At 45.3% G+C, this 19,144-nt stretch overlaps 1 protein-coding gene across 1 annotated transcript; it reads right to left on the bottom strand.

The window, feature by feature from the left end:
* Positions 1-919: 919 nt before the first annotated feature.
* Positions 920-9,986, bottom strand: LOC149351771 (uncharacterized). The gene is made up of 2 exons (XM_089575645.1): positions 9,967-9,986; positions 920-1,835 (listed from the first exon to the last, which is right to left on the bottom strand). The coding sequence occupies exons 1-2, from the start codon at positions 9,984-9,986 to the stop codon at positions 920-922; spliced, it is 936 nt and encodes a 311-aa protein (XP_089431771.1).
* Positions 9,987-19,144: the final 9,158 nt, after the last annotated feature.

Below are 19,144 nucleotides of genomic sequence, written 5' to 3' on the forward strand. Positions count from 1 at the left end.
TTGTGATCCAGGGATTCTTCTTCCCTGTACATTTTGAAAGCTTTGGAATAAAGTTCGTAATACAATGTTCCACCATGTTTGAAAAATACGCCCATAATTTGTCGACGGTAGCACCATTATCGGCAAGATGCATAAAATCATCAAGTGAACCCTCGAGGCATTCCAACACACCAACGTCGTCAGCGGCTGCAAAGTTTAGAGACGTCTTACGTTTGCTATGCGAACGATCTGGCACCATATCTAAAACCATTGTTACAATTTTATGATCAGATATACCTTCGCAGGGTTCGCAATCACGAAGATGTGGTAGCAGTTCTGAGGATATAAAGACTAGGTCTAGAAGTGATGATGTTTCGCATACTCTGGTGTAACCTTCTACAACTTGAGTTAGGTTGTGACAAAATGCAAGCTCAATTAGTTCTTCACAGCTAGGCATATCCGTTGCACTAAAGGAGAGAGTATTCCAGTCAATTCCCGGCAAGTTAAAATCACCTAAAAGTAAGATTGAGTCGTCCTGTTTTATATTCCTGTCCATGAAATTTCTTAAGCTAACAAGCACGTCTACAGGGGAGTTTGGGGCTCTGTACACACCACCTACTATCACCGAGCGGTTATTTAACCTAACTTTTATCCATACTGATTCAATGTCACTTGGACCCTCCAGAACAGAAAATACTATACCGCTTTTGACCATTATTGCCACTCCGCCCCCTCTTTCTATCCGATCTCTTCTCACTATTAAATAATTTGGCGGCGTGACTTCCTCGTCCGATACATCCTGATGAAGCCAAGTTTCAGTTATTACTAGTATATGTGGTTCATGTTCCAGGATAATGCTTTCAATGGCGGTTGCTTTATTTACAATGCTTCTGGCATTTATGTTTATCGCCTTAAAGCCTGCGTTGGGAGAGTTATTGAGTCATACTTGACCGTTTTCTGCAGGGGTATGACACTTCACTCTCTGACCGGTTACTTCATCCCAGATGTAAAGGTCGTCGCCAATTTTAATCTTATCGTAAAGTAACTTAACTTTCAGGCCGTTGCTTCTTTCCACATCTGACGAGTTCCACAGCTTTCTGCGGATATCAACAACTCTTTTAGAATAGTCCTCTGATATGCTTGTTTGGCTACCTTTGAGCTTGTGGCAGTTCTGCAAAATTTTCATCTTATCTCTAGAATCATTTAGCTTCAAAATAACAGGACGGTCCTTGCCCGGCGTTTTCTTTCCTAGTCTATGAATTCTTTCGATGGACTTAAGTTTGTGTCCAAGTTTTTCTCCGAATATGTTGTCATTTACCTTCTTCAGCAAGATCTCTTCAGATTCGCGCCCTTCCTCTTTTACACCTCGAATTATAAGGTTGTTGCGACGAGATCGGTTTTCTAAATCGTCAAGCTGCCTGGAGATACTATTGATTGTCAAGCCGTGACCTTCCATAGCAGTTTCTAAATCTTCAATCCTTTTGTGTGTACCGTCAAGGCTCTGCAGTTTGTTTTCAATAGGCTGAAGCCTCGTTTGTATTTCCAGAATGCGTGACTCAGACGATGTTTGCTTTTGCTGAATTTCTGATATTTTGGACAGTATTTCTTTCTGAGTGCTGATTAGTTCAGTAAAGATTTTTTCAGTAACAGGGCCGGGATTGGATTCAATGTCTCCAGCCAACTTGAGTAAAAGAAATGAAATCGAAAAACAGTCACACACATAATTGAAAAACCCGTGTGGACACGGCAGCACTAGTATACAAGGGTTATCACTACGAAAGCCATACTTTTCATCACCAACCTGCACAGGTAGCGGTACGTTTGGTGACATTGTCACGGCAGTGCCGCCGTGTCCACTGAAGCAGGAGCTTGCAGGAGAGCATTTTATATGCACTGGCCTTGCTGTCCCGTGATGGTGTGGTGACGTAAGCGTGCACGAAGACAGTGCGCCGTAGTCCTTATCCACGTGTGGGAGGCGGAAGATGTCGAATCAGGATGAAGATGCGCAGAACGAGCTGTATCCATGGGGCCATTGCGCAGCGTTGATTCCGTCAAGGTGCAGGCAGCATCCTTCAGCAGGGAACGATGCCGATCCGCCAGATACGAAGAGCAAGCAGCCAGCGAAAACCTGCACAGGTAGCGGTACGTTTGGTGACATTGTCACGGCAGTGCCGCCGTGTCATCCAAAAAGCCAGTCTTGCGATTGTCAACACGCACCGCCTCTTCGCGTTTAGCCAAGTACTTTTCAATCCATCTCAAGATATCTCCCCTAAATGCCAGCCCTTCGCACTTTCAGGAGTAATTTGCCATGAGGAACCTTATCAAAGGCTTTTTCAAAACATACACATAACATCAATCTGCCACGGTCATCTATAGCTTTAGAAAGGTCATGCATTGTCTCAATTAACAGGATCACTGTTGAAAACCGTCGACGGAACCTATGCTGACATTCAGAAAGTAGTCCGTTTATTTCTAAAGAAATATATAATATGTTTCGCAATAACATGTTCCATAACCTTAGAGCAGGTTACAGTAAGTCACACAGGCCTATAGGTGTTCAGGAGTGTGCGATTGCCACTTTTAATTACCGGTATCACAACGGCAGTGCGTAAGTCTTGCGGCAGATAATGAGTTACGAGTGATTTTCGGAATATAATTATCAAATGGACGGACATCCATTCAGCATACCTTTTCAAGAAGCACGTAGGTATTCCATCCGGACCAATAGCTTTCTTTTCGTCCAATTATATCAGCTGCTGAAACACGCCGTTGTGAGTAAAGCTGATAGTATCGACAAATGTTTCACCAAAATGTTCTTCGCCGTGCGCGTCGCTTTGGCTCGCGTTTCGTGCGAATAACGATTGAAAATATTTATTGAAGTGGTCTCCTATATTCGATTTGTCTGGAATAAGTCTGGCTCCCGCTGTCACATGCTTTACCGTTTCCTTTCTTTTATCAACATAGCGCCAAATTTTTTCTCGATAATTTCTCAGAAAACCACTAACAGTGTGATGAAAAAATGGTTCTTTTGCAGCCGATATCAGCAGTTTTCTTTTTTTTTGACGTAATACCTATCAGTCCTTTGAGTCGGCATCCTTTCTAAGCAATCTTTTCAACTTGCTTTTCGCGTTAATGATATCTCCGGTGAGCCATGGGTTGCGCTGCTTTGTTTTAAGTCTAGTTGGAACGTACCGGTCGAGACAAGATTTGATGATAATTTTAAGTCGCTGCCATAACCATTCAACTGATTCATTTTCAGAGGCCGTTTCAACTTCATAAAAGAAGCTTCCAGGTAATCCAGAATGGATGTATCATAGGCCTTCCCGTACTCTTTACTTCTACTCAAGCCATAGGTTCCGCAGGAATGTTTGCAGAAGTAAGTACATCCAGGAAAATAATTTTATGATCAGATATACTACCTGTGACCTTTGTTTCAATATCGCCTACTTTATTTGAGAGGAATACCAAGTGTAGTAATGACTGTGATTGAGAGGATATCCGTGTAGGTTCTCTAGATATTTTTCTTATTTGAATGAGAATTACTTGAATTAGAGCACGGCTTGATAGGGGTATGATAGTGGTATGACTACACCCACGCCTGCGTAAATATTAATATTTGTATTTTTTTCAGACTTAATTTTATGGCACTACAGGGGTGCTATGCTGGAAGGCCCGAGTTTGCTGAAACTCGGAATCTTCCCGAGCTCTAGCGGCGCCCTCAGATGAGTGAACTAATGGTAGCAGGACAAAATCCCACCCTCGTCACGCCTCAAACTTCATTGGGTTATCTGGATATATTCCGTGCTTTATCATCACATCGGCTCCACCTCATCGGCTTCTTGGGCGGTCTACAAAGAACGGGTCACGTGAGCCAACCGCCGGTGCACTTTTCATTTGTGTGTCGCTCCACCAAGTACACTGCGTTTGCAATTAGACAAACGAGGTTTGTTGAATTTTATAATGCACTTAATACACCTTTATAAGCATTTTATAGTGTGCAAGATTTGGATTTAAAGCGCTTTGGAGTGATTTATGCATTATTAAATTTTGCTTTGTACCGCGAGGGAACGCTACCAACGCCCGTCATCAGCTTACCGCCAATGGCGACGAGGTACATGTGCAACGTTGTGAAGGCTACGGAAGTAGTCCGCAAAAAAAAATAAAGAGAGGTGTATCACTCCGCGCTGTTCTGTGGCCGTGTGGTCTAACGCGTCGCTCCGGAGAGTCGACAGGCAATGGGAGCGCGTGGGTTCAAATCCCGCATGGTGAAACTTTTTTTTTTCGCACATTTTTTTTCATCGCAAGCTGAATTTCGCGTTAGTTGAATGAGAAAACTCGTTTTTTTTCAGAATCGCTTGAATATTATGCCGTGTTCTGAAATGAACTGCATGCATCTGCTCATTACATGCATACCGCGTTAATGTGAGCTGTCCGAAATTCGTTGTCAATGAGATCGCACCGGCTTTTGGTCAGCAGTGGCGGTTATCTTCCCGATTCTGCAGCATTGTGACTATACTTTTTAGATGCAAGTGAGAGGTTTGTGCGAAAGATGACATTCATTCGTCGGATTTAATTAATTAGCACAGTGGTGAGTGCTCTGCAGTGTCCCGATTAACAAGTGGACTATGGACAATCACTTCACAAGCAGCCTATGCGAGTACCTCGCCGAAACTGGTCTACACTCCTTCTTTTAACTTTCTGTAACCTACATTCCACTCCCCCTTTTCTCAACTTATGCCTCATAGCAGACTTCTCGAATAAAAAAAAAACAAAAAAACAAGTGGCCATCTGCAACTTTCGATTTCGCCGTTGCCGAGGAGCCCACTTTTATGCGTTGCATATTGCAATCACTCAGTTCAGCCCTTGGGCGCGGCCGGGCAGCCACCATTGACCTTGAGCGCAACCACGTGACGTGACGTCACGACAGCCGGGGGGGAAAAGCTGGGCCCCAACTCGCGCGGTCGCGCGCGGCCGCAGCCACCACCTCACTCCCGCTCCTCCCGCTAGGGGCGCTGCGCCGGCGCGTGACGTCTTGCCGAGAAAATCGAGTGCCGCCAAGCAATACCTCGCCCTGAAAAAAAAAAAAGACCGCGCAATATGCAACGCATTCTTGGCTTAACCAAACTAAGCCTGGGCACCTTTTATTTTTTTTTTGTGGGCCTCTCTTAAGGTACCTGGCATGTTATGAATTGTTCTGTGGAACCGGTGAGCGGCGGATCCAGTCTTCGCCAAAACAGTCTGGGACCGACTTTGGCACTGTGCTGTAGAGTAGCCCAAAGGGCTTGGCGAGAACAATTATTTTTCACTGATTGCAATGTTCAATGCATAATGTGCCTTCCTCGTGAAATAGTTGGCCTTCACCATGTCAGGGCTGGACTTTGAAGGGGCCTTTACGCCAATGTAGGTCCCGTGGACGCATCCCACGACGTCTGTGATGCCGCCGCGCAGAAGGAAACGCTCCTCAACATACGCACGCTCGGCCGCAGTCGTGGGCAAAGCGAGCCACCGCTTCTGCACAGCCGCGTCGATAAGCGCGTCGGAGACGTCCCTCACACAGCTGCTCACAGTGCTTTATTGGCGTCCAATAAAACGGTCTCCACCGACGCTCCCCTGGAAGCTCCCGGTCGCGAAGAACCGGAGGGCGCAGAGGACTTGCTCTTCGACCGAAAGCGAATGAAGCCCGGTACGCACTCTCCGCAGGCGTGGGTCGTCGCCTAACTATTTACACAACCATCGTACCGATTTTTTGGAGAGGCGAAAATGTCACTGGAATTCCTCGTCGGCCAAGGCAGTAAACGCGTCCAGCCGGCCGTACTGACATTTGCCGTCAGAGGAAGCGATTACCCAGGCTGCTACTGCTGCCGCCATGACAGTCCCGAGATGAATTCGGGGCACTTCACCGTTCACGAGTTTAGCTCCGAGTTCACCTGTCAATCAAAACCATTGGTCACGCCCCCGGCGTGCCGTACATAAATTATAGGCGTACGCGCTATGGGTGGGCCACTCCCAACATCCCTTCCGGCTACAGGTATGCTGCGCGGCTGTGCTGATTACTGACAGACATCGACGATGTTGACCATCGAAATATAACAGTCAAAACGGACGTCATCGCTGATAAATCTAAGCACCTCTGCGAAGGACACGCAACGTGGCGAAAGCCGCCGATTTCTTCGCTCGCATACCAAGATTGCACAACACTATAGCCTGTTGCAACTACGTAAGACACAGCACAACGCTGAAGGCGCGTCACACCTGCTTGCAAGGCGTCAAACACGGAGCATGACGACAAACCGGTGCTTGGAGCACGTCCTACTCCAACAACATCGCATCACAGGTGTTTGTTTGGCTTGGCCGTCCTTTCATCGGTGATAAAGCTCAGCATCAATGTGTCATACACATCTGGTATCGACAAACGATCGCTGCTCCAGACCCAGTGCAATAAAGTGTTTGTAATTTCCAGCACACAAGCACTGCGTACTTCACAACCGTAACACCTTTCTCTGTTATAAGTCCGATTCCATTATTACAAACAGGATCCCTCATCTGTCCGAATGATATTAATGCGATGACCCTGCGGTATACAACGGCGATCGACGTTAGTGACCAAACCAGTCCGCAAAACCTTGAAGTGAGCGACGTTAACAAATACTACGCAGATACGCGAGCCACCCCCTTCACAGCTTTTAGTCAGCGTCTGATGACATGGGATGAGTTGTGTCGCTGGGTAGCACGCTCTTCGCATCCGCAGTGCACTAAAGAGGCGTCACACACAACAGGCATACGTAATGAATCATTGAATAGAGCCAAACAGCAATTTTTTTTCTCACACCGCATCACAGCGGCTCGCACGGCCAATTTCTACCGCTGAGATTCGCCAAGAGCGTACTAAAAGCAATGGTTGGCCATAGCGGGGTGCGGCAGCGGCCGTAGCAGCGGAGAGCTCCACCTGAGGTCACTGCAGAGAGCAGCAGTTACGCGGGGGTGCAGTGAAGTTCAGTTTTTTGCTTTTGTTTATAATGCAAGCCAGAAGATGCATGACTGTTATATTTTGATATACGACACAATAAAATATATTATCGCAATGGCCGAAAAATAAGACAGATTCAGCGTGTAGTAGTTGCCCAGTCTTTCCAGTCGAAGGCAGCGCTACCGGCGGCGTGTCAGCGCAGGAGCTCTCTCGTTTTCGACACGGTGGGCTGCCGCTCTAGTTCGTATGCAAGCCACGCTGCAAGCAATGGCCTCACTATCGCCTCTAGCGGCAGAAAGTTTCAAATCTTTGTTAATTTCCTAAAGCTATGCTTTTCAACAACGCTTCATTGGATTCAGATTTTAAAATACATTTGGACATGAACAAAATGTTCATAATATTATCTGTTGCCTTTTAACGCATTCAAGAGAAGAGAAAGGGTTGATACAAGACTGCACCTAGTGCACACTGTTCGTCTTCGGAAATGGAGAGACAGATAGAGCCTGAAAGAGAAGGCACGCCTTTGACACGCCCGAAAAGGCGTGTCAAACAGCTGGCGGCGAGTGTGCAGATAGATAGCAGAGAAGTCACGATTTCGCGATTGCTGATATGGCGCTGATAACTTCAGGTAGCGCTGCGGCCTGGTATTGCGCAGTGTATTGTGTTTGAAGTGTGAAACAGGCGCGCAGGGTGCGCTTGTATCGCCTTTACGTGGCTTTATCTCTACATTTTATTGTCCGCTGCCTGCGCACGTTCCGCGCTAACTTCGTTCACTGACTGCCGTCATCGCAAACTCGGATGAAACTCGGGCGAGCGCCAAACTCGGGCCTTCCGGCATAGCGCCCCAGGTCTAAAATTAACTGTCACAAAAAGTTATTTACCTCCGATGTGCTGGGGCGTGTGTATGAAGGTATATTGACATCTCAGAGATTAATTCATAAAGGAGTTCCCCGAAATTGAATTCTTTGGCGCTTCCTTTTTTGACATATATTAATGACCTGCAGTCTTATTTAAATGCAACCCAACGTCTGAAGATACAGCCGTTATGGCTTCTGCTAACAGGTCTTGTGAACGAATTGCAAATTTTGACAAGATGCTAAGATCATTAGAGACATGGAGCCGCATTAACTATATTACAATTAATCCCGCAAAGCCAACTTTGTGACATTTCACACACCTCAAGACATAATTGCTTCAGATCTATCAATATATATCAGTGATGTCATACTGCAAACTCATTGCGTTATATCGCTGGGTGTGACTGAAACTAGAACTCGAGATGTTGTCATCATGTCGGCTCTGATGTTAAGGGATTCGGTTTTGGAACAACAGCACTTATCACACCATGATCATTTTTCAGTTTTAGATACATTGCTCTCCATTTATTACGCATTCGTACACTCTCATATTAGTTATAGTATCACTTCATGGGATTGCAAGTACAGAACTCATATTTCAAGCATTATTTCTAAGCAATGACAAAAGATTAGATTCATCACTTTCTCTTCTTGTCCTCCCCCTACGATTTTGTTCCAGCCACTGCATATCCTGCCTGTTGAAAATATACACACTTTTCAGGTCTTGGTTTTTCGTTTTAAACTCATCAGTAATATTGTTTCTATTTATTTATTCCCTGAAAGTATAATTAATAAGAGCATTCTTATATGTCGCACTTTGTCGAATAATTTCTTATAGCCAAAAGCACGGACTAATCCGACTGGCAGACGACTTCCTTTTTGCTATCTCCGCTTAGAATAACTTACATCTTTCACTGCAATCACCAGTGGCGTTGTATAGCCTCAATACAATGTCAAAAGAGCACAGGTTTGAATCCTTAGAGACTTAATATCGTTTTGATCTTAGCCATTCTATATCATAACCTACTGCATTGTGTATATTTGTTTGTAATTTGTTGCTTGTTTTCTTTATTTTGTGCACCTCGGATTGTTTTGCATGCTCTGCTGTACTATGCTTTGGTCTTGTAGTTATAGTAGCCGTGTTTTGAGTTTAGACTTTTGGGCTTACTGATGTGAACAGACCCTCTAACCACTAAATGTACTGCAAACACAAAAAAGCAACGTTGAAAGGCGTAGAACCTATTGTTTTACAAAATCTCTCGAGACTCCCTAGTTGTTGAAAATTGTAAGTTTACAACATTCCCCTTGACTGGCGGCCAACAGATGACGCTAGTTACTGATGTCCAGGAAAGGTGGGCAAGGAATGTGCTTGGGGTTGAAAAAAGGCACCTGCAGTTCGAACTGGGCGCCGTAGGCACTGCAACATGTCATCAGCGGACGTTGCGTTTGCACTAGGCTTCTCTCGCGCCTAAGTCTGTGAAGCTGTAAAGAATGGCTTTTTCTTCCTCACAAAAACTGAAATTGCACCATCTTGTCCATGGCTTCGTCTTCCTCATTTGCAGTAACCGCCAGACTGTGCTAACTTAAATGTTAATTAATGAATCAGTTCATTACCTATCTAATTAGGTGCATTTTATACTAACTGACGACACCACGGCTAATAGCTCGCTTCTGGAAATGTTTCCTTAACATTTTGTACAATGTATTTTTAGGAATGTTTGAAGCTTCGACACCTGGTATATTAAAAACCTGGCAAATTAATTTTTTCTATTAAGGAGATGCCGCACTAACAATCTCAAAAGAAGGAAAAAAGTTATTTGTACAAGATAACTGCGATCACTACTGCTTTTATGCAAATCGAGTAGCTCACAGCAGCTTTTTAAGGCTGCATTATAGGACAAACCTAGAAAACGCACTTGCTATAAAACAGACCACATTATACAGTGATTGCCTATTGAGCGCAAGCTAAAAATAAACATTTCTTTTTTTTAATAAACATTTTTCTTCTGGACGAACGATTCCCATGACACATTTTGAACTTCAGTGTAGAAGGAACAGAATCCGTTTTTGTGAGCAAGCTGGCTGTTCCTTTGCATAGTGGATCCACCTGCACGTAAAAGTCGCCTTCACGCTTACCTCATATATATGTATATATATACCTACCTCCTGAAGCTGTGGGCCATTTGTCATACTAGAAAATGCCCAAAAGCCGCCGTGGTAGCTCAGTGGCTATGGTGCTCAGCTGCTGTTACAGAAGACGCGGATTGGATCCCTGCTGCGGCGGTCACATTTAGATGGATGCGAAATGCTAGAGGCGCGCGTACTGTGTGATGCCAGTGCACGTTAAACCAGCCCAGGTGGTCGAAATTACCCGGAGCCCTCCACTACGGCGTCCCTCGTAGCCTGAGTTTCTTTGCGACGTTAAAGCCCATAAAAACAAACTAAAAACTTCAAATTATTACTCGTCAACGGACATACTTTGGGCGCTCTCAAAGCCAAGTGTTTGTAGAGCCTTTTCGATGAAAAAAAAAATGTTGAAATGAACAAAAGATTATCGGCAAATAGTGGCGGATTTCGGGAAATAAAAATAAAGAACTAAAGCTTGCGTGCCTTTCCGTTTGCAGAGAGTTTTATGCAAATGTTTCTCTTTTGAAACATTGGCATTTGAGAGTACAGCCTCCCTGATTTTTAATAATATAGCGCGAGCGTCGACCGAACTGCTGGTCAGCGCCTTATAACGGCGATAAGCGTGCAACAAGGCGAGAGTTCGCGCACGCGCACGAAGGCAGAGCGTCGTCTGCTAGGCTGTTCCAAGCACGAGGACACACGCCCTGCCGCAATATCAGTTCGCAAGATCCCGCCAAGCCGTAAAGCGCATGCGCATTATTAATATGTGAGACTGCATGAGACATGATTTCTTTCTCTCTTTTTTTTTTGTTTGCCTATTACGGGAGGCCAGCCTGGCGATGCAAAGTGATAAGAAAAAATAAAAGTAAAGAAATATAGCAGCACATTGAAACCATTGCCTGGATCGCGATAAGCGGGGTTCCAACCAGCTCTTTAATGAGCCTTGCAGTGTCTCGACGGTATAAAAAGGCACCGCAGCTCTCAAACGCCCACTTCGGCGGAGAATGCCTCCTTGCGAGTTATCATTTTTCGGTTTTTGTGGCTCTGGACCAAGGCCCACTTATGCTGTCTTTTTTTGTTGTCTCAATTCTGTAAAGTTTACCCGCTCACTCCTGAACTACTTAAGCAAAACCACGGAGCCACGAATGGTTGCGCCTCCTTTTTTTTCTGCAAGAAGGTTGCCGCTTTCAGCATGCGTCACCTGAGCTGGAAATGGCAGTCGCCACGTTAGGAGCGATGAATGCATTGAGAAGCGTGGGGTGTATAAGCTCGTTCTTTCAGGAGAGGAAGGGGTAGTAAGACACAGCTGCATGTATCCGCGAATGTAGAACACTTCTGTGTATTTTCATCAAATAACCTTTATTTCCTTGGTGCATTTTAGAACTGAAACAGGGCCTTGTCTCAAGGCTCTCACACATCATACATATAAGTTAATAGCGCTGAAACTCGCCTCCGGACTGAGCAACACCCGCGATGCGCCTGGGCAGGGAGTCGAAGAGTGCGGGTACAAGGTCCACGTCATCCTTAAGGGCATCCCATGCACTCTTCACGGCTTCCCACAAGCCGTCTGCCGATGCATCGTGGAGACTCATCTTTGACAAGTTGGACTTGAGGATACCCCAAACATTTTCAATTATATTCAGGTCCGCTCCCTGGGGAGGCCAAGACAACGTCATGATGCCTAGTTGTTCCAAATGTTCCTTCACGGCGCGTGCAGCATGCACCGGTGACAGGTCATGCTGTAGGTAGAAGCAACCATCCGTGAAAGGGCCGTCCAGAAGATGGGGAAGAAGCTCCTGATCAATAATTTCCAGGTATGCTTCAGCACAGAAGCGGCCCGATATACGACGGAGCGGGCCAAGGCCGTTCTTAGTTATTACGCCCCAAATGTTTACGCTCGTCCTGCCACTAGACTTGACCTTCTGAACATAGTGTGGATCATACCTGCAACAGTGGAAGAAAATTTTATACACAACATAAAGTGTGTCAATGACTCCTAGACAATATTAAACGACACGTAATGAAAATATTACAGCGACAATACACCCCCTCTTCACATGGAAGTATAATCCATCCACAATCTCAGCAAACATCTTTTAAATTTAACCAAGTATAAGTAATTCTATTTAGGAACCATTTTACCCGCCTGTGCTGCATCATCTATTTCTTGAACAGTGATAGCTGACATTGATAATCACATGTCACCCCGGGAAGCAAATGCCATATACTTTCGCAGGTTTAAGCCAAACATAGCCAAATCGAAAAAATGAACAATGATAAATCACCAACCTCATGAGGTCTGGCCGGTAAACTTTCTGTTGCTGGCTCCATTTTGTGCAAACCGTGGACTCGTCTGTGAAGACAACATTTTCCCAGTCCTCCACGGTCCATTCAATATGGTCGCGTGCAAACTGTAGCCTTTTCTCCTTGTTAGTCGCCGAAAGCTTCGGCTTCTGCACCGCAACTCGATTGCGAAGACCTGCTTCTCGAAGTCGGGTACGCACCAAGTTGTCACTCACGTCCACTCCAGCAACCTGCTTCAATTGGCCAGCAGTCATGAAGGGCGCTACACAAGCCGCAGCAACAATGGCATGGTCCTCTTCTTCCGTTGTCTTGCGCTTCAAATGTCGAGGAGCGTCACAAATGCGCCCTTCGTCGCGATAAGCCTGAACTATTCTGCTTACGGTAGCCTGAGTGACTCCAACGCTCTTAGCAATTTCATTCTGAGACTTCCCGCAAAGCGACATTGCGATGACGCGGTGGCGTTGTTCCAGTGGCACGCGTGGAGGCATTCTCCGCCGAAGTGGGCGTTTGAGAGCTGCGGTGCCTTTTTATACCGTCGAGACACTGCAAGGCTCATTAAAGAGCTGGTTGGAACCCCGCTTATCGCGATCCAGGCAATGGTTTCAATGTGCTGCTATATTTCTTTACTTTTATTTTTTCTTATCACTTTGCATCGCCAGGCTGGCCTCCCGTAATAGGCAAACAAAAAAAAAAGAGAGAAAGAAATCATGTCTCATGCAGTCTCACATATTAATAATGCGCATGCGCTTTACGGCTTGGCGGGATCTTGCGAACTGATATTGCGGCAGGGCGTGTGTCCTCGTGCTTGGAACAGCCTAGCAGACGACGCTCTCTCTGCCTTCGTGCGCGTGCGCGAACTCTCGCCTTGTTGCACGCTTATCGCCGTTATAAGGCGCTGACCAGCAGTTCGGTCGACGCTCGCGCTATATTATTAAAAATCAGGGAGGCTGTACTAAAATTCGAAGGCCGGCAGCACGGCTATTTCAGAGTTCCTCATTATGCCTGTTGGCGCAAATGCTGACCCATTCTGTCTGTCATATTTGTTGGCACAGATTGGGGAATGTTAGCGGGCATGGAGGGTGTGTTGAAGACGACGGATGCTGCGCGAGGCACGTGCAGAAGGTGAACACGTAATCACTTCGTGGTACGTGTGTATCATAGATAAGCTGTCAAAACCATTGCTCAAGAGCTGCCGGGGTGGCTCAATGCCGGGGATTTTGAATTAAGGGACATATTTATAGAAGGAAGAACCCTCTATAGAAGGATCCTGTGTTTCATTGTGAGTGAAAACTGTAAATAACAATAAAATGTTAATGAGATGCAGTCCTAGTTTGCTTAGTATTTCGCGAGAAGTTCTTGTCAGCAAATTGCAAAGAACTTGATGCATCTAATCCGTCGCCGTGCTCTGGGTGCAAAGTGGAAAAGTAATCACGCCTCTAATTTCACGTAAAGGATTTGCCATCGAGAGACCATCCCTGCTGGAGCCCCTAACGCAAAAGCAGATGAGTTGCAGCAGCACTTAGCGCATGGTGCTCTAGTTCCTTCTATAGAGCCGCTGAAAGATAACGAAAACATCCTTCATGCCAGCTGCGCCAGATGTGCAGGATTTCTGGCTCTGTTTTAGATCCCACCTTCGGGGTCGGAGCGGAGGAAAGCAAGCTGAAATGTCGGCGAATACCTCAAGAACCTGATGATCGTATAAAATTGTAGAAATCGCATGAGGCTTCATGAACGACGTGCTTTAAAATCGTAATTGCTGCATTTACTCCAAACCCAGTGATGAAAAAGTAATTAAAAAAAATGTGAGTTTATAACGTAAATAGCTTAAGTTGTGAGTGAACTGATTGCGCTAAATTTAGACAATTTAATTTGATTAACGAACAGGATAATATGGTTACTTATTGCATTATCTCGCGTGCTAGAAAAAGATAGTGAAAAGGATATTAAAAGAACAGACCCTGATTATAACCTCGGGCCGGTGGCATTAAAGAGGGGAATGCTTTCAAGCGTAGCGCTTAAATATACTAATTTTCAGTGAAATACGAAGTGTTAGAATAGTTTCTCATTGTACAATATTAGCTAAGGTTTCTTGAAGCAACAATATTATTAGTAGTTAAAACTTTTCAAGAAGGTGCTATCATTCAATAAATTTCTAAGGCAGAAATTATTGGAAAAAGACTATGTGAGATGACTCGATTCAAACTGCATAATGTTGATCTACAAGATGATAGACATAATTGGTTGAGGGGTGAGTTTGTCACTCAGTGCAGGAGGATGGAAGTCGCCGCGGTGGCTCAGTGGTTACGGCGCTCGGCTGCTGACCCGAAAGACGCGAGTTCGACCACGGCTGCGGTGGTAGAACTTCGATTAAGGTAAAATTCTAAAGGGCCGTGTACTGTGCGATGTTAGTGCACGTTACTAGGTCGGCGAAATTTCCGGAGCCTTTCACTACGGCGTCCCTGGTAGCCTCAGTCGCTTTGGGACGATAAACTCCCATAAACCAACCCATAAGCCTGAATCGGAGGAGGACGGCATATTTTGTGAGGGTAGTCCAGATTTTTTTTTTAATTATATATTTAGAATAAAAAAGTCACCCATTCACCATTCATCTGACAGCGACTGCAGACCTGCTTGAAGAACTTTTAATGACGCTAGTTCTTAATGATACGCCACACCAGCGTCTTTGCATTTCGCTGTCATCGAAATGCGGCCGACGTTACCGGGATTCGATTCTCCAGCCTTCGGCTCAGCGGCCTTATGTTCTGCTTAATGGTTCTGCCATGTGAAGAAGCAACCTTCCCTAGAAAACTAACGTAAGTTACAAGTCAACAACGCAGCGGCCAATGCTCCTCAAAGGAGGCCCTCCTGCGAATGACCCCAACTGTTTGTCATGACATCGTGCTTAATCCCCTAGCGTGACATTGCAGTAGGCTGGCAGGTGCCTTCGCGAAATGAGATTAACCGCGACATCATGACAATTAGTCGGCGCCATTGGCTTTGGGGGCAATTTGTCGTTGCGCTCTTGAGTTTTATACGACTCCAGGAGGCGAAAAAACAGACGACTGAAATTAGATAACCTTTTGAGCATTAAAGCTGCAAGACTGCCCATTCACGACGCTGCACCAGCAGTTTCCTTGCTTTAGTACGCCTTTTGTTTAGCAGGGCCTGTTCGCGTGCCCAGTGCACTTCAGCGAGCACTGGATCGTGTTGACAATATCCAGCCCCTCTGCGCGTTGTGAGGGTGACTGCGCTAGTATGTCCAGAGCCCGTGCCCAGAGCTTGATTAAGCCACCTTGTTTCCATGAAATGCGCGTGCTCTTTTCGCACATGCTGACAGGTGGCCACAAAACTTGTTAGCCGCTGCTAGGTGGGCGTGATAAATACTAAATCTGCCAGAAAGACGAGCATTTTTCTTCTGTTACTCCGCAGCTACAAAGCGGGAAAAGTGACAGCGCTAGCCCGACCTCCATTACCATGATCGGAGCCGGAGTAAACAAGTTTGTCACTTCTGGTGCGCTTCGTGAAGTTCTATCCTCTGCCCTTACAATGTGTGGTGTACACGTCAGGAGAAAATTTTCTGCGTTGGCGTCGAGTGGAGAAACGATGGAGGACGCGTGTAGCATGGGGACGTTATAGCGCTTGGTAAAATTTGGCGAGATTTTGTGTCTGGCGTGTCGACATGCCCGAAAAGGAGGAAACACAATTGTACCGTATACTGCCAAAACGCAGATAGCTTCTGAAAAACATGGGATTGTAGTATAGCCATATCGAGGGCAGCATAAAGAAAGGGAAACAAAAGGAAGGGAATTTGGGAAGAATACAGGCTTTTAAAACATTAGAGTTCTTGCGCGTTCTTAGAGAAAGGGCACCTTTTTCTCTTTTCTTTTCTGTCCTTCACTGTGGAAAACTACAGGTTTCATAACAGTTCACGAGAACATTAACTAGACCTTAATGAAATCGGGCGTCACCAGCCACTTCCATGGACAATAATGACACAGCATGCTACAGGTCTATGTAGTATGACGCGCGCTCTCGGAAATCTAGAAGCATGATTGAAAGTTGGAGGGGTGAGCCAGGTGTGCAAGCGTAGACAGATAGGCTAGTTGGTGTGAGTTCATCTTGAGAAAGAGCGCGAAACACAGAACAAAAAGGAGACGGACAACACGAGCGCTGGCTATCAACCGGTGATTTTTTTCCAGAAGGCGCAAAAATATAGGCTTCCAACGGCTTGAAAACAAAACGAAGGTAATGGAAAAGGCACTACTCAGCATACGATGTAGAGAGGGAAGGCTCGTTCCCAGCTCAGCACGGCTGCTAACAACTCAGGGTAAATAAACAATCCAAACAAAGTGACAAAGGTAAACAAAGGTGTGTAAACAGCGACAAAAAAAGGCTGACTTGCGGCTGAGCGCGTGTCTAGGATCTGGTAATTCAGAAATGTGGTTTCTTGTGGAAACAAGGAGAGAAATGCTGCATTGACACATATTTGATTTTTCCGGTTAATGGTGAAGGCTTCCCAAATTTCGCATGAGCGCTAGTAATGATATATCAAGATGCGTGTTTGATTAAGGATAGGAAAGCAAATTTTTACAACTGGCGCACTGAAAAGCATGATCACAACCTGTTGTCACTCTAACAGAAATAGCGTGCTCGCGCAATATGTCACTGATTCACCTTCCGGTTTGTCCTACAGGCGCGAACGGCAGAATACATTCTTCATGGCAGAGATAGCGCGCCAACAAGTGCTACTTTCTTGCCGGTCTCGTCTTTCAACGGGGCTCAGCGGTTGTGGCGCTTGTCCGTTTAGCACGAGTTATAAACAAAACGAGGGCCGCTAACCAATTGAAAGGCGACATACTGAGGTGCTTCGGAACAGCTTATGGGTGCATTGCTCATCCTTGCTCATCCTTGTTCATCACAGTTTGTCGCCGGACTGGTTCCTTGCTGAGTGGGTGGGCCAAGAGGTTGTCATCGACGACCGGCTCTTCGGCCGCTCAGCGAAGAGAAACCCGTCAGGGGCTCCGAAACGTCGCAGAATTTTACCTCTCACTTAGAGACTGTCATTTTGTTCCACATTGTGCCCGACCAAACAAAAATTTCGGCGAATTCTCGACTACGATCACGAGTTCGCCGCTAAAGGCCGCTGCGGCTGCCTTTAGATAGTGACGGGAAGCGAAAACGCCAGTGTATTGGGATTTTCGCGTCCTCGTTAGAGCCCCCGAGAGGTAAGAATTATCCCGGAGCACTCAGGAGGAATGCTTCATAGATGATTTAGCCCGTAACACTTCTAAAAATGGTGAAAAAGCCTTGTCATTCCCCGGAATATGGTGACGCTACTTGATTCAGGTTTCCGAGCTAGCCCAACCACATGTCATGAGCGTGGGTGTTTCATTTCCTTGGGACAGCTGTAAATCGCACGTAAACTATTACTAACAGCTGCCACCAGAAAGCGTATCAGTGTAAAAACAGACTTCGTCTGTCTTTTCGGTTCTCCCGGAAAACGAGTTTCATTCCAGTAATGTTAGCATAAGACAGCGCAGCCGAAACAATCATGCCCACAAAGGAGAGCAGAAAGTTGGGCGAGTTGGTTGAAATGCATACTGAAAAAAATGAGCACAAAAACGAAGACAAGGCAGAGACAAGACAAGGACGAGCGCTAACTCACAACTGAAGATTTATCCAAAACACATGCACATATAAATAGGAAAAAAAAACGAACCACACCAAGCTAACATCAAGAACATCACATGTCACCACCTGTGTACCCGAGTGATTTTGCCAAAAAGCGGAATTCCCTATCAGAGGAGCGGACGGAAGTCTGGCTGATGCATTTTTTCCCGCTGATACGCATATGAAACGCTTCATGATTTCCCGCACAAGTTGATCCCTATGCCTGAACAGAATAGTTGCTTTGTCAAAGACCGGTTTTCACTGCATCTGCTTATTTATTTATTTATTTATTTATTTATTTATTTATTTATTTATTTATTTATTTATTTATTTATTTATTTATTTATTTATTTATTTATTTATTTATTAGTACCTCACAGGCCCCGAAGAGCATTGGGTGAGGGGGGAAAATAGAAAAAAGGTATATACAGATGGAAAAAACCGTAATATCGGTACAAGAACGCGGTACAAGTCAAATACAAGAAAGGAACACGAAATTTATACAAAACGGAGTTAAAATAACATCAGACACGAAAATAGAGAAGAAGAAAAAGCGAAACACGAACATGAGAAAAAAAAAGGAACCAGGGGAAACAGAAGTGGTAAATGGGAAAACAACGTTAAGAACAAATGAAACTGTCGTGCATTTCGGACATCACTATGGCAATAAATATATACATAGATGTTTTTTAAACTCCCCAGGATCAATAAAAGAGATTATGTTGTCAGGAAGATCATTCCAGAGTTTTATTGCTCTAGGTAATGCAGAGGAATTAAACGACAGGGTCTTCCCATATATCCGGTTGAAGCCGAGTTGATTGTTTAAGCGTTGTGGAGAGCGGAAAGGTGATTCCAGAGGTAACAACGAAGGACGGGTGTGAACATATTTATGGAACAAACACAGAAGTGAAATGGAGCGACGAATTTCAAGTATCTGTATGTCGTTAAGGTTTTTAAGCTGGGATGCACTTGCGAGGGGACATCCCACTAACATTAGAGAGGTATTAGAGAGGTATTATCACTCGCATCACAAGTGCGACAATGTTTGGGAGGTTGTCAAGGGAATCTCCCCCGAGTAATCTTCGGTGTTCACCTAATCTTTCGTTCACGCATCGCCCTGTTTGGCCGATGTACATTACACTGCACCACAGGATAGCGGCAGCTTATACACAACTTCCCTGGCACAAGGAACGAACGGGGCTGTGTGCTTGATACTGCACTCATTTTTTCTTCCTTTCCT

Source organism: Amblyomma mixtum, chromosome 3 (assembly GCF_055824585.1).
Source record: "Amblyomma mixtum isolate Tamu chromosome 3, ASM5582458v1, whole genome shotgun sequence".
NCBI classification, from domain to species: Eukaryota; Metazoa; Arthropoda; class Arachnida; order Ixodida; family Ixodidae; genus Amblyomma; species Amblyomma mixtum.